Source organism: Coregonus lavaretus (genome assembly GCF_964263955.1).
Source record: "Coregonus lavaretus genome assembly, chromosome: 3".
Taxonomy (NCBI): Eukaryota; Metazoa; Chordata; class Actinopteri; order Salmoniformes; family Salmonidae; genus Coregonus; species Coregonus lavaretus.
In genome coordinates this window covers 25,050,268-25,067,013 of record NC_139990.1, presented here as the reverse complement: position 1 = coordinate 25,067,013, position 16,746 = coordinate 25,050,268, and the positions used below count along the sequence as shown (strand labels likewise).

The 16,746-nt window shown below is 44.3% G+C and overlaps 1 protein-coding gene across 1 annotated transcript; it reads left to right on the top strand.

Moving 5' to 3' along the window:
• The first annotated feature begins 12,882 nt into the window (after window positions 1-12,882).
• LOC311111312 (uncharacterized protein) lies at window positions 12,883-15,864 on the top strand. Its single transcript, XM_084154034.1, has 2 exons — window positions 12,883-13,211; window positions 13,381-15,864. The coding sequence occupies exons 1-2, from the start codon at window positions 13,025-13,027 to the stop codon at window positions 14,277-14,279; spliced, it is 1,086 nt and encodes a 361-aa protein (XP_084010160.1). The 5' UTR covers window positions 12,883-13,024; the 3' UTR covers window positions 14,280-15,864.
• The last annotated feature ends 882 nt before the right edge of the window (window positions 15,865-16,746 follow it).

Genomic DNA, 16,746 nt, shown 5'->3' with positions numbered 1-16,746 from the left:
CCAGAAATGTTCCATATGCACAAAAAGCTTATTTCTCTGAAATGTTGTGCAAATTTGTTTACATCCCTGTTAGTGAGCATTTCTCCTTTGCCAAGATAATCCATCCACCTGACAGGTGTGGCATATCAAGAAGCTGATTAAACAGCGTGATCATTACACAGGTGCACCTTGTGCTGGGGACAATAAAAGGGTACTCTAAAATGTGCAGTTTTGTCACAACACAATGCCACAGATGTCTCAAGTTTTGAGGGAGCGTGCAATTGGCATGCTGACTGCAGGATTGTCCACCAGAGCTGTTGCCAGATAATTGAATGTTAATTTCTCTACCCTAAGCTGCCTCCAACGTCGTATTAGAGAATTTGGCAGTACATCCAACCGGCCTCATAACCGCAGACCACGTGTAACCATGCCAGCCCAGGACCTCCACATCCGGCTTTTTCACCTGCGGGATCATCTGAGACCTGGCTGGCTGGCTCCCCAGTGGGTGGGCCTGGCTCCCCACTGGGTGGACCTATGCCCTCCCAGGCCCACCCATGGATGCGCCCTTGCCCAGTCATGTGAAATCCATAGATTAAGGCCTAATTTATTTATTTAAATTGACTGATTTCCTTATATGAACTGTAACGCAGTAAAATCGTTGACATTTTGTTCAGTATAAATTATAGCTTTTTGCCCCCTATGGAGTTCTCTGTAGTAAAACCGCATCCACTTGGGGGCGCCAATTTGTGTTTCTGGGTTCGCCATACCCACTCATAAGAACGTAAGAAGAAGACATCACGGATAGGCCGTTAAACCTCATTGAAGAAGAAAAACTTCGGAGGAAGTCGTCACAGAAGTTGGACAAAACAATCTTGTGAAACCGGCCTCTGTTGGATTGGGAGTGTGTACTGTCAGTTCGTCGTGGCGAAGCGAGAACCTTTCAGACGGGTTAGCCAAGAACAAAATAAGAAAATTGAGAGAAAGGCAGCGAACCAGGAGTACTGTGGAAGTAACTTTAGACAAAGATTCGGTTAGAGAGCCTCGTAAATGGCGTCCCTTGAGAAAGCAAGAACAAGATGTATGTCAGGAGAAGTGCAGTATTATCACAAGGAGACGTGTACTTGGAATACGGAGGACGAATGGAGGGAAAAAGAGAGGGAGAGGAGGTCTAAGAGAGAGAGGGAGGAAGATTGTGAGCTTGAGTCGGTTAAAAATGGCGCGTAAAAGGGAGAAGGTTTGTTAAAGAAGAATGGTAGAAAAAGTAAGCAGAGTGAGCAGAAGACAGGAGGAGAAATGGAAGTGAATTAGGGAGAAGTATCAGAGGTGGTAGGTGTGGTGAAGTACTCAGAGCCCGAGGCTTGCACCGAGGGTCAGGATAAAGATGAGTCTGTGATAGTAGGAGTGAAGTTTTTGGAAAAAGTGGACTATTGGCTGATCCATTTGTGGTTTCAGGGTGGGTGAAAAAATAGTTGGGTATAGTGGAATCAGTGAGGGTAACCAGAAGTGGTCTACTGATAATTATTTGTGTTTCTGCTGGTCAGAGGGAGAAGGCGCTCAGAGTTAAACAAATGGGGGCAAGAAATGTGAATTGTTTCACTCTCAAGAAAAGGGCGCCATTGAAAGGAGTGATTACTGGGGTAGCAGTAAATGTAAAAGTTGACTAACTGAAGGGGAAGATTCCCGGTGTTTGTGATGCTCGTTGTTTGATGTGACGCAAACAGAGTGGCGAGTGGGGAAACAGAAGAGTCATTGTCTGTTCTTTTGAGTTTTGAAGTTGAGTCTTTGCCCGACAAAGTGAAGTTAGGATATATAAGTTATCCTGAACGAGCTTATGTGCCGAATACATTACGATGTTACAGGTGTCAAACTTATGGGCATGTGGCAGCAGTGTGTAGGAGGGAGGTTCCAAGGAGTGATAAGTGTGCAGAAGGGCATGAGACAAAGGAATGTGTAGCATTTTTATTTTATTTTATTTCACCTTTATTTAACCAGGTCAGGCCAGTTGAGAACAAGTTCTCATTTACAACTGTGACCTGGCCAAGATAAAGCAAAGCAGTGCGATAAAAACAACAACAACACAGTTACATATGGAATAAACAAAACGTACAGTCAATAACACAATAGAAAATCTAAATACAGTGTGTGCAAATGTAGTAAGTTATGGAGGTAAGGCAATAAAAAGGCCATAGTGCAAAATAATTACAATGTACTATTAACACTGGAGTGATAGATGTACAGAAGATGATGTGCAAATAGAGATACTGGGGTGCAAATTAGCAAAATAAATAACAATGTAAATAACAATATGGGGATGAGGTAGTTGGGTGGCCTAATTACAGATGGGCTGTGTACAGGTGCAGTGGTAAGCTGCTCTGACAACTGATGCTTAAAGATAGTGAGGGAGATAAGTGTCTCCAGCTTCAGAGATTTTTGCAGTTTGTTCCAGTCATTTGCAGCAGAGAACTGGAAGGAATGGCGGCCAAAGGAGGTGTTGGCTTTGGGGATGACCAGTGAGATATACAGTGGGGAAAAAAAGTATTTAGTCAGCCTCCAATTGTGCAAGTTCTCCCACTTAAAAAGATGAGAGAGGCCTGTAATTTTCATCATAGGTACACGTCAACTATGACAGACAAATTGAGAAAGAAAATCCGGAAAATCACATTGTAGGATTTTTTATGAATTTATTTGCAAATTATGATGGAAAATAAGTATTTGGTCACCTACAAACAAGCAAGATTTCTGGCTCTCACAGACCTGTAACTTCTTCTTTAAGAGGCTCCTCTGTCCTCCACTCGTTACCTGTATTAATGGCACCTGTTTGAACTTGTTATCAGTATAAAAGACACCTGTCCACAACCTCAAACAGTCACACTCCAAACTCCACTATGGCCAAGACCAAAGAGCTGTCAAAGGACACCAGAAACAAAATTGTAGACCTGCACCAGGCTGGGAAGACTGAATCTGCAATAGGTAAGCAGCTTGGTTTGAAGAAATCAACTGTGGGAGCAATTATTAGGAAATGGAAGATATACAAGCCCACTGATAATCTCCCTCGATCTGGGACTCCACGCAAGATCTCACCCCGTGGGGTCAAAATGATCACAAGAACGGTGAGCAAAAATCCCAGAACCACACGGGGGGACCTAGTGAATGACCTGCAGAAAGCTGGGACCAAAGTAACAAAGCCTACCATCAGTAACACACTACGCCGCCAGGGACTCAAATCCTGCAGTGCCAGACGTGTCCCCCTGCTTAAGCCAGTACATGTCCAGGCCCGTCTGAAGTTTGCTAGAGTGCATTTGGATGATCCAGAAGAGGATTGGGAGTATGTCATATGGTCAGATGAAACCAAAATATAACTTTTTGCTAAAAACTCAACTCGTCGTGTTTGGAGGACAAAGAATGCTGAGTTGCATCCAAAGAACACCATACCTACTGTGAAGTATGGGGGTGGAAACATCATGCTTTGGGGCTGTTTTTCTGCAAAGGGACCAGGACGACTGATCCGTGTAAAGGAAAGAATGAATGGGGTCATGTATCGTGAGATTTTGAGTGAAAACCTCCTTCCATCAGCAAGGGCATTGAAGATAAAACGTGGCTGGGTCTTTCAGCATGACAATGATCCCAAACACACCGCCCGGGCAACGAAGGAGTGGCTTCGTAAGAAGCATTTCAAGGTCCTGGAGTGGCGTAGCCAGTCTCCAGTTCTCAACCCCATAGAAAATCTTTGGAGGGAGTTGAAAGTCCGTGTTGCCCAGCGACAGCCCCAAAACATCACTGCTCTAGAGGAGATCTGCATGGAGGAATAGGCCAAAATACCAGCAACAGTGTGTGAAAACCTTGTGAAGACTTACAGAAAACGTTTGACCTGTGTCATTGCCAACAAAGGGTATATAACAAAGTATTGAGAAACTTTTGTTATTGACCAAATACTTATTTTCCACCATAATTTGCAAATAAATTCATAAAAAATCCTACAATGTGATTTTCAGGAAAAAAAAATCTCAATTTGTCTGTCATAGTTGACGTGTACCTATGATGAAAATTACAGGCCTCTCTCATCTTTTTAAATGGGAGAACTTGCACAATTGGTGGCTGACTAAATACTTTTTTCCCCCACTGTACCTGCTGGAACGCATACTACGGGTGGGTGTTGCTATGGTGACCAATGATCTAAGATAAGGCGGGGATTTGCCTAGAAGTGATTTATAGATGACCTGGAGCCAGTGGGTTTGGCGACGAATACGTGGTCCTCTGTAGCTCAGCTGGTAGAGCACGGCGCTTGTAACGCCAAGGTAGTGGGTTCGATCCCCGGGACCACCCATACACAAAAACAAAAACAAAAATTTATGCACGCATGACTGTAAGTCGCTTTGGATAAAAGCGTCTGCTAAATGGCATATTATATTATTATTATGTAGTGAGGGCCAGCCAACGAGAGCGTACAGGTCACAATGGTGGGTAGTATATGGGGCTTTGGTGACTAAACGGATGGCACTGTGATAGACTACATCCAATTTGCTGAGTAGAGTGTTGGAGGCTATTTTGTATGACATCGCCGAAGTCTAGGATCGGTAGGATAGTCAGTTTTACGAGGGCATGTTTAGCAGCATGAGTGAAGGAGGATTTGTTTGCGAAATAGGAAGCCGATTCTAGATTTAACTTTGGATTGGAGATGCTTAATGTGAGTCTGGAAGGAGAGTTTACGGTCTAACCAGACACCTAGGTATTTGTAGTTGTCCACATATTCTAAGTCAGACCTGCCGAGAGTAGTGATTCCAGTCGGGCGGGCAGGTGCAAGCAGCGTTCGATTGAAGAGCATGCATTTAGTTTTACTAGCGTTTAAGAGAAGTTGGAGGCCACGGAGGGAGTGTTGTATGGCATTGAAGCTCGTTTGGAGGTTTGTTAACACAGTGTCCAATGAAGGGCCAGATGTATACAAAACGGTGTCGTCTGCGTAGAGGTGGATCTGAGAGTCACCAGCAGCAAGAGCGACATCATTGATATACACAGAGAATAGAGTCGGCCCGAGAATTGAACCCTGTGGCACCCCCATAGAGACTGCCAGAGGTCCAGACAACAGGCTCTCCGATTTGACACATTGAACTGTATCTGAGAAGTAGTTGGTGAACCAGGCGAGGCAGTCATTTGAGAAACCAAGGCTATTTAGTCTGCCAATAAGAATGCGGTGATTGACAGAGTCAAAAGCCTTGGCCAGGTCGATGAAGACAGCTGCACAGTACTGTCTTTTATCGATTGCGGTTATTATATCGTTTAGGACCTTGAGCATGGCTGAGGTGAACCCATGACCGGCTCGGAAACCAGATTGCATAGCAGAGACGGTACAGTGGGATACGAAATGGTCGGTGATCTGTTTAACTTTTTTTGTTTTTTTTTGTTTAGGGGGTCGATCAGCTTTAATATTGCAGATAGATTGTAACTTCCAATCCCCCATATGTTTTTTTCCCCTCGCAAATATATATATGCATATATACATATATATATACATACATACTGTACATTTATACACATATACACACATACATATACACACATACAGTGGGGAGAACAAGTATTTGATACACTGCCGATTTTGCAGGTTTTCCTACTTACAAAGCATGTAGAGGTCTGTAATTTGTATCATAGGTACATTTCAACTGTGAGAAACGGAATCTAAAACAAAAATCCAGAAAATCACATTGTATGATTTTTAAGTAATTAATTTGCATTTTATTGCATGACATAAGTATTTGATCACCTACCAACCAGTAAGAATTCCGGCTCTCACAGACCTGTTAGTTTTTCTTTAAGAAGCCCTCCTGTTCTCCACTCATTACCTGTATTAACTGCACCTGTTTGAACTTGTTACCTGTATAAAAGACACCTGTCCACACACTCAGTCAAACAGACTCCAACCTCTCCACAATGGCCAAGACCAGAGAGCTGTGTAAGGACATCAGGGAAAAATTGTAGACCTGCACAAGGCTGGGATGGGCTACAGGACAATAAGCAAGCAGCTTGGTGAGAAGGCAACAACTGTTGGCGCAATTATTAGAAAATTGAAGAAGTTCAAGATGACGGTCAATCACCCTTGGTCTGGGGCTCCATGCAAGATCTCACCTCGTGGGGCATCAATGATCATGAGGAAGGTGAGGGATCAGCCCAGAACTACACGGCAGGACCTGGTCAATGACCTGAAGAGAGCTGGGACCACAGTCTCAAAGAAAACCATTAGTAACACACTACGCCGTCATGGATTAAAATCCTGCAGCGCACGCAAGGTCCCCCTGCTCAAGCCAGCGCATGTCCAGGCCTGTCTGAAGTTTGCCAATGACCATCTGGATGATCCAGAGGAGGAATGGGAGAAGGTCATGTGGTCTGATGAGACAAAAATAGAGCTTTTTGGTCTAAACTCCACTCGCCGTGTTTGGAGGAAGAAGAAGGATGAGTACAACCCCAAGAACACCATCCCAACCGTGAAGCATGGAGGTGGAAACATCATTCTTTAGGGATGCTTTTCTGCAAAGGGGACAGGACGACTGCACCGTATTGAGAGGAGGATGGATGGGGCCATGTATCGCGAGATCTTGGCCATCATCCTCCTTCCCTCAGTAAGAGCATTGAAGATGGGTCGTGGCTGGGTCTTCCAGCATGACAACGACCCAAAACACACCCCCCGGGCAACGAAGGAGTGGAAGCATTTCAAGGTCCTGGAGTGGCCTAGCCAGTCTCCAGATCTCAACCCCATAGAAAATCTTTGGAGGGAGTGTAAAGTCCGTGTTGCCCAGCGACAGCCCCAAAACATCACTGCTCTAGAGGAGATCTGCATGGAGGAATGGGCCAAAATACCAGCAACAGTGTGTGAAAACCTTGTGAAGACTTACAGAAAACGTTTGACCTGTGTCATTGCCAACAAAGGGTATAAAACAAAGTATTGAGAAACTTTTGTTATTGACCAAATACTTATTTTCCCCACTGTACACACATACATACACATACACATCCTTAAAAAAAATATATTTCCCTTTATTATCTTCCAACCCCACCACCCCTTCCCTAATTGGAGTAAACTAGTGAAAAACAACACTTAGGCTTCTACTTCCAGTTTATACATACTATATACACTGCTCAAAAAAATTAAGGGAACACTAAAATAACACATCCTAGATCTGAATGAATGAAATAATCTTATTAAATACTTTTTTCTTTACATAGTTGAATGTGCTGACAACAAAATCACACAAAAATTATCAATGGAAATCAAATGTATCAACCCATGGAGGTCTGGATTTGGAGTCACCCTCAAAATTAAAGTGGAAAACCACACTACAGACTGATCCAACTTTGATGAAATGTCCTTAAAACAAGTCAAAATGAAGCTCAGTAGTGTGTGTGGCCTCCAAGTGCCTGTATGACCTCCCTACAACGCCTGGGCATGCTCCTGATGAGGTGGCAGATGGTCTCCTGAGGGATCTCCTAACCAGACCTGGCATCCGCCAACTCCTGGACAGTCTGTGGTGCAACGTGGCGTTGGTGGATGGAGCGAGACATGATGTCCCAGATGTGCTCAATTGGATTCAGGTCTGGGGAACGGGCGGGCCAGTCCATAGCATCAATGCCTTCCTCTTGCAGGAACTGCTGACACACTCCAGCCACATGAGGTCTAGCATTGTCTTGCATTAGGAGGAACCCAGGGCCAACCGCACCAGCATATGGTCTCACAAGGGGTCTGAGGATCTCATCTCGGTACCTAATGGCAGTCAGGCTACCTCTGGCGAGCACATGGAGGGCTGTGCGGCCCCCCAAAGAAATGCCACCCCACACCATGACTGACCAACCGCCAAACCGGTCATGCTGGAGGATGTTGCAGGCAGCAGAACGTTCTCCACGGCGTTTCCAGACTCTGTCACGTCTGTCACATGTGCTCAGTGTGAACTTGCTTTCATCTGTGAAGAGCACAGGGCGCCAGTGGCGAATTTGCCAATCTTGGTGTTCTCTGGCAAATGTCAAACGTCCTGCACGGTGTTGGGCTGTAAGCACAACCCCCACCTGTGGATGTCGGGCCCTCATACCACCCTCATGGAGTCTGTTTCTGACCGTTTGAGCAGACACATGCACATTTTTGGCCTGCTGGAGGTCATTTTGCAGGGCTCTGGCAGTGCTCCTCCTGCTCCTCCTTGCACAAAGGCGGAGGTAGCGGTCCTGCTGCTGGGTTGTTGCCCTCCTACGGCCAACTCCACGTCTCCTGATGTACTGGCCTGTCTCCTGGTAGCTCCTCCATGCTCTGGACACTACGCTGACAGACACAGCAAACCTTCTTGCCACAGCTCGCATTGATGTGCCATCCTGGGTGAGCTGCACTACCTGAGCCACTTGTGTGGGTTGTAGACTCAGTCTCATGCTACCACTAGAGTGAAAGCACCGCCAGCATTCAAAAGTGACCAAAACATCAGCCAGGAAGCATAGGAACTGAGAAGTGGTCTCTGGTCACCACCTGCAGAACCACTCCTTTATTGGGGGTGTCTTGCTAATTGCCTTTAATTTCCACCTGTTGTCTATTCCATTTGCACAACAGCATGTGAAATGTATTGTCAATCAGTGTTGCTTCCTAAGTGGACAGTTTGATTTCACAGAAGTGTGATTGACTTGGAGTTACATTGTGTTGTTTAAGTGTTCCCTTTATTTTTTTGAGCAGTGTACATTTTATGGACACAGTCAATTTTACAATAATTCTATTTTGTTTGTTTTTACTCCTGAACTTCCTCTACCCTCAACCTCTCCGATCATTTTCATGATGTCCATCCGGTTTGCTTCTATATGCCATACCATATCTTTCTAACTGTGCTCTTTCACAAAAGCTGTCAACATATAACCTATATACTTATTGTGCTTATTATGGACACAGTGTGCTTACATTATTAGTTATCTTGTTGTTATTGGTTGTTGTTAGTTGATATTAGTCCCATCCTTCAACTCCATTCAACACCACCCATCTATCTCTTAACACCATCCATATTGGATTTCTATTTGCCATATATTTTTCAATTGTACTGTGATGTTTTACAAAAGTTCTGAACCTTTCTATTCTCATTGTTTCTACAGATTGTAAATTGAAAATAAACATTTTTGCTAAAAGTATTATTATATTATTGATCGATTGACTATGACTTTTCAGATCACCCAGTAATGCTATCTGCAGGGTTAGCTCCAGGTAAATATTGCAATCCTTTAGCCATTCCTGGACCTGTGTCCAAAAACAAGCTACAAATGGACAATACCAAAACAAATGATCTAATGATTCAGTCTCTTCGCAGCAAAATCTGCAGAGCTGAGAAGATTGTATCCCCCATATAAATAGCTTTCAAATACTTTCGAAAGGCAGGGCAGGATATAGGTCTGTAACAGTTTGGATCTAGAGTGTCACACCCCTTGAAGAGGGGGATGACCACGGCAGCTTTCCAATCTCTGGGGATCTCAGACGATACGAAAGAGAGGTTGAACAGGCTAGTAATAGGGGTTGCGACAATTTCGGCGGCTAATTGTAGAAAGAAAGGGTCCAGATTGTCTAGCCCAGCTGATTTGTAGGGGTCCAGATTTAGCAGCTCTTTCAGGACATCAGCTATCTGAATTTGGGCGAAGGAGAAGCGGGGGGGTCATGGGCAAGTTGCAGCGGAGGGTGCAGAGCTGGTGGCCTGGGTAGGGGTAGCCAGGTGGAAAGCATGGCCAGCCGTAGCAAAATGCTTATTGAAATTCTCAATTATCGTAGATTTATCGGTTGTGACAGTGTTTCCTAGCCTCAGTGCAGTGGGTAGCTGGGAGGAGGCGCTCTTATTCTCCATGGACTTTACAGTGTCCCAAAACTTTTTGGAGTTAGTGCTACAGGATACAAATTTCTGTTTGAAAAGCTAGCCTTTGCATTCCTAACTGATTGTGTATATTGGTTCCTGACTTCCTTGAAAAGTTGCATATCGCAGGGGCTGTTCGATGCTAATGCAGTATGCCACAGGATATTTTTGTGCTGGTCAAGGGCAGTCAAGTCTGGGGTGAACCAGGGGCTATATCTGTTCTTAGTTCTGAATTTTTTGAATGGGGCATGATTATTTAAGATGGAGAGGAAAGCACTTTTGAAGAACATCCAGGCATCCTCTACTGACGGAATGAGGTCAATATCCATCCAGGATACCCAGCCCAGGTCAATTAGAAAGGCCTGCTTGCTGAAGTGTTTTAGGGAGCGTTTGACAGTGATGAGGGGTGGTCGTTTGACCGCGGACCCATTACGGACGCAGGCAATGAGGCAGTGATCGCTGAGATTCTGGTTGAAGACAGCGGAGGTGTATTTACAGGGTAAATTAGTCAGGATGATATCTATGAGGGTGCCCATGTTTACGGATTTAGGGTTGTACCTGGTAGGTTCCTTGATCATTTGTGTGAGATTGAGGGCATCTAGTTTAGATTGTAGGACGGCCGGGGTGTTAAGCATATCCCAGTTTAGGTCACCAAGCAGTACGAACTCTGAGGATAGATGGGGGGCAAGCAATTCACATATGGTGTCCAGGGCACAGCTGGGGGCTGAGGGGGGTCTGTAGCAAGTGGCAACAGTGAGAGACTTATTTCTGGAAAGGTGGATTTTTAGAAGTAGAAGCCAAACTGTTTGGGCACAGACCTGGATAGTATGATAGAGCTCTGCAGGCTCTCTCTTCAGTAGATTGCAACTCCGCCCCCTTTGGCAGTTCTATCTAGACGGAAAATGTTGTAGTTCGGAATGGACATTTCTGAATTGTTGGTGGCCTTCCTAAGCCAAGATTCAGACACTGCTAGTACATCAGGGTTGGCAGAGTGTGCTAACGCAGTGAATAACTCAAACTTGGGGAGGAGACTTCTGATATTAACATGTAAGAAACCAAGGCTTTTACGGTTACAGAAGTCAACAAATGATAGCGCCTGGGGGGTAGGAGTGATACTGGGAGCTACAGGGCCTGGGTTAACCTCTACATCACCAGAGAAACAGAGGAGGAATATAATAAGGATACGGCTAAAGGCTTTAAGAACTGGTCTCCTAGTGCGTTGGGTACAGAGAAAAGGGGCAGATTTCCGGGCGTTGTAGAATAGATTCAGGGCATTATGTACAGACAAGGATATGGAAGGATATGAGTACAGTGGAGGTACACCTAAGCATTGGGTAACTATGAAAGAGATAGCATCACTGGAGGTACCGATTGAGCCAGTCTCTGCGTGTATGGGGGGTGGGACAAAGGAGCTCTCTAAGACTGGTTGAGCTGAACTTGGGGCTCTACAGTGAAATTGTATAATAAGAACCAACCCAAACAGCAATAGGCTAGGCATATTGACATGGGAGAGAGGCATAAAGCAATCACAGGTTTTATTCGAGAGTGCTAAGACAACAACTGGTAATGGCGACGAAAGTTTGGGCTGAGGCTAAACAGATGAACAGGATGGGGTACTGTGTAAAGGAACAGTCCAGCAGGCATTAGCTGTGTAGCTGAGTGATCATAAGGTCCAGTGAACAGCACTAAGTAAGTCCGGGAGCAGATCGTAGGCTGCTAAAGCACAGGCGAGCAGGAGGCATGGCTGTTGATTGCGCGTGCTAGCGGTCCGGGGTTAGCAGATGGATCTTCGTGGTCGTCGGAACGGGAAGCCTGTTGAAACCACATCAGACGATTACGTCGGCAGTCCAGTCGTGATGGATCGCCTGGGCTCCGTGTCGACACTAAGAGGTCCCGTCCTGTTGACAGAGAGGTAGATAGCTGGGAGATGGGCCTGGCTAGAGGCTAGCTCAAGGCTAACTGGTATGTAGGGAAGTGGTGATTAGCCAACAACAGCCATTCGGTTGCAGCTAGCTAGTTGCGATGGTCCAGTGTTAAGGTCCAGTGATTCAGTGATTCCGGCAGAAAATCCGATATGCTCTGGGTCGATAGCACGCTGTGCAGACTGGCCGATAATTGTCCAGGCTAGAGCTGGCTGGTAGGTAGTGCAGGCCACGGACAGTGGTGAAGACCGCTAACGGTGGCTAATAGCAAGTAGCTAGTTAGCTGGCTAGCTGGCTAGTTTCAGCTGTAGGTTCTTGATAAAAATAAAGAAATAATAGAATCCGTTCCACATTGGGTGAGGCGGGTTGCAGGAAAGTATATTTAGTTAAAAGATGGAAAGTGAGATAGAGAAATAACTACGATTAAAAGAAAAAATGAAAAAAACTGGCTATTTACACGAGGACACAACACAATACACGACCGCACTACTACGCCATCTTGGATCTCATTGGGGAAAGTAGTGGTATGTGCTAATTGTAGGGGTGCCCATGGGGCTGGGGATCAGAAATGTCCCGTGTGAGAGAGGCAGGTTGAGGTTTTCAGGGTAAGAGTAGTGCAGAGGTTGTCATATGCTGAGGCAGTGAAGAAAGTAGAGGAAGATGGGTCAAGGGGGAGTGGTGAGAGTAGTCGATCTGTACCAGTACAGAGGATAGCCCAAGAAGTGATATATGTTTCAGTAAGATTGGATTTTTAGCATTTATTACAATGGTTATTAATTGTACTGCAGGGATGGAACGTAAGTCGAAGAAAATGTAGATTTGGTGGCAGCTGCAGAGAGGTATTTGGGTGTGTGAGACTTGACAGAAGAGTTACAAGGTGTGTTAAGTGGTGATGTCCCATCCTTTCAGGTTGAGGGCATGAGGTAGGAATGAATAGATTTAAATAGTGGAGTAGGGTGGTGTTAATTTAAATTAATTTTATTTTTGTAAATTTGTGAGTGTAGTGTTAGATGGAGTTTTTTTTTAATTTTATTTAATTTTTCAAGCAAAATAGAAGGGAGTTGTACTCCAGTCTAGTAGGTGGCGGTAATGAATAACATATTGGATGCCAACCGCCATTAAACCTCATCAAAGAAGAACATCACGGATGTAGAACTGGGAGAGCGGGTTTGTTTTTCAACGTTCCTTCATCGTAGACGAATTCTAGACTAAATAGGTGAATAAAACCAGAGAGAACAAGGCTATTTTGACAATAATAATACCACAAGTCTACTAAGAATGTCTAAATTACAGTCTTTGAATTCGTTTCTATCTGAGTGTTTAACGGCGGCGGCAGTGGAGATTTTGGGGGCAGTTGAGAAAGTCGTAACTGAGTACCAGGAGGAGATCTCACGATCTAAAGAGGAGAATGATCGTCTACGGAGACAGCTGCGGATTACACCGGAGATAAAACTATGTAGCACAGGTGTGTGTGTAGATCTCATCTACTCACTTCATAAACTTTTTAGGCAGTAACAGCAATTAACATTTCAACAACGTTTTAGTTTAACTTTCACCATGCATGATTATTTTGTTGGTGTTGCGAAAATAATGTGTACTCAGGCATGTCTGCGCCTATCATTTTTACCCTCCAGACTCCCAGCAGTTCTCTCTCCTTGTCTCTGAAGAGGAGGTTCCCCCTGAGCAACAACACTGTGAGCAGGAGTGGTACCCTAGTCTGGGACAGGAGGAACCAGGGCCCACACAGATTAAAGAGGAACAGGAGGAACTGAGGACCAGCCAGGAGGAAGAGCAGTTTCAAGGGCTGGAGGGTAATACCATAGAGTTTATATTTAGTTCTCCCTGTGTGAAAAGTGAATGGGATCACGAAGCCGTCAGCCACAGCTCAGCCGTAATTAGTGACCAAGTAAACAGTCCACCATTGAATCCCGAACCACCATACTGTTCTAAACTCAGCACCATGTCTAAAAAATCTCACTGCTGCTGTGACTGCGGCAAAGTATTTGCTCTGAAAGCTGAACTTCAGAGTCATGTGACTCTCGCCAGGGAAAGACCCATTGAATGCCCCTTCAACTCCACCAGTAAACTGAAGGCCCATGTCCCACTCTGTCATGGTGGGAACCCCTGCCTTGTTTGTGGCAAGACCTTTAAAAACAAAGAACGTCTATCCCAGCACATGATGATTCATACACGGGAGAGGCCATTTAGCTGTGGTGACTGTGGAAAATGCTTCTATAGCAAGGGGCTGCTGAACGTGCATATACAGACTCATAAAGAAGAGAAACCATTTAGCTGTGGATACTGCGGGAAAAGCTTCTATCGGAAGGGGAACCTAACCCAACATGTACGTACTCACACAGGAGAGAAACCATTTAGCTGTGGTAACTGCGGGAAAAAATTCAGTCGAAAAACACACCTGAACAGGCATATACTGACTCACACAGGTGAGAAACAGCATGGCTGTTCTGTGTGTGGTAGAAGATTCACTGAGAATGCTGACCTGCTGAAACATGTTGATAAAGTCCACAAATAACAAAAACAGGACCAACACAGAATGGAGAAAGAAAATGAGGACACAGACATCTTCTGTCAGAAGATGGGACTAAAAAGGCAGGATGTGGACAAAACTCTTATTTTTACATTTGTCATTTAGCGGACGCTCTTATCCAGAGCGACTTACAGTTAGTGAGTGCATACATTATTTCTTTTATTTTTCATACTGGACCCGTGGGAATTAAACCCACAACCCTGGCATTGCAAACGCCATGCTCTACCAACTGAGCTACATCCTTGCCGGCCATTCCCTCCCCTACCCTGGACAACGCTGGGCCAATTGTGCGCCGCCCCGTGGGTCTCCCGGTCGCGGCCGGCTACGACAGAGCCTGTATTCGAACCAGGATCTCTAGTGGCACAGCTAGCACTGCAATGCAGTGCCTTAGACCACTGCGCCACTCGAGAGACATTCATGCTGTAGGTTTCAAATTAATAGATATAGACTGTTTAAACATTAGCCAATTAATAATTAGGTTGTTTTGGAATGTCTCAGAGCCATGGTGAAGAGAAAATGATCAGACTGATGTTAATACATACAAATATAGAAATTTCCAGAAAATGGTATCCTTGAATTTGAGTATTTCTCTATCCAATTTGACCTAATGGTCTTTTCTTTTTTCTGACCTAATTCTGCTCATCCATGACATTGTAGCGACTTTAAGTTGGAATCCGTTGTGGTAAAACTGCCACGTCCGTTTGTGATATAACAACAAAGATGTTACTTCAAACAGTTTAATTTATTCTTTCTCTGACATCATTGCACGCGTGATAGAACAGCAGAGTATGTGCTACAATTCTTTTTTTTAAACAAAACAAAAACGATAACAAATGCGCCTGGGGTGACCGATGGTGCTGTTTCACCTTTAGCGGATCTCAGCTTTAAGAGAACACCAAGCAACCTGGTCAAAAGGTTAGGACCTCTTGGCCTAATGGTTAAGGTGTTGGCTCGACCCCCGTTCGAATCCCGGTCGGGGCGACCCCCCCCCCCAAATACGTTACAATATCATTGTGTAGCAAAGCCTCTAAAACCAGTTCCCTTGCTTAATACCTGGGGTGTATTCATTACATCTTGCAATGGAATCTGAGCAAATGGAACGAAACTGTGAGGGACCTACTTAATTTGTCTTGTTTTCGTTGCAAAACATTTTCAGTTTGGAGTAAACCGTTTCTTTGCAACAGAATCGGCATAATGAATACACCCCTGGGTTCCTTTGTCTTTTGTTTCAAGTGGAACTGACAGCGTTTTAGCAACATTACATTTTATTACAATCTGTTCATATACACCCCCAGGAAGAATTTTTTATTTATTTTATTTTTACATTTTCTGACAAGCGAGCACTTAGCTATGGTCATTTAAGGCGTTTGTGAAAATTCTATAGCAATATAGAGTGGGAAAGCATCCATGCATTTGGACAATTAATAGACACTGCAGTAAATAAAACAGAATAAAAACATCTGTCTTGGGCCTCCCGAGTGGCGCAACGGTCTAAGGCACTGCATTGCAGTGCTTGAGGTGTCACTACAGACCTGTGTTCGATCCCAGGCTGTATCACAGCTGGCTGTATAAAAAAAAAAAAAAAAAGAGTTTTTATTTCACTTTTATTGAACCAGGTATGCCAGTTGAGAAAAAATAGTTGGGTATAGTGGAATCAGTGAGGGTAACCAGAAGTGGTCTAGTGATAATTGTTTGTGTTTCTGCTGGTCAGAGGGAGAAGGCGCTCAGAGTTAAACAAATGGGGGGCAAGAAATGTGAATTGTTTCACTCTCAAGAAAAGGGCGCCATTGAAAGGAGTGATTACTGGGGTAGCAGTAAATGTAAAAGTTGACTAACTGAAGGGGAAGATTCCCGGTGTTTGTGATGCTCGTTGTTTGGTGTGACGCAAACAGAGTGGCGAGTGGGGAAACAGAAGAGTCATTGTCTGTTCTTTTGAGTTTTGAAGTTGAGTCTTTGCCCGACAAAGTGAAGTTAGGATATATAAGTTATCCTGAACGAGCTTATGTGCCGAATACATTACGATGTTACAGGTGTCAAACTTATGGGCATGTGGCAGCAGTGTGTAGGAGGGAGGTTCCAAGGAGTGATAATTGTGCAGAAGGGCATGAGATAAAGGAATGTGTAGCATTTTTATTTTATTTTATTTCACCTTTATTTAACCAGGTAGGCCAGTTGAGAACAAGTTCTCATTTACAACTGCGACCTGGCCAGGATAAAGCAAAGCATTGCGATAAAAACAACAACAACAGAGAGTTACATATGGGATAAACAAAACGTACAGTCAATAACACAATAGAAAATCTAAATACAGTGTGTGCAAATGTAGTAAGTTATGGAGGTAAGGCAATAAATAAATAGGCCATAGTGCAAAATAATTACAATTTAGTATTAACACTGGAATGATAGATGTGCAGAAGATGATGTGCAAATAGAGATACTGGGGTGCAAATGA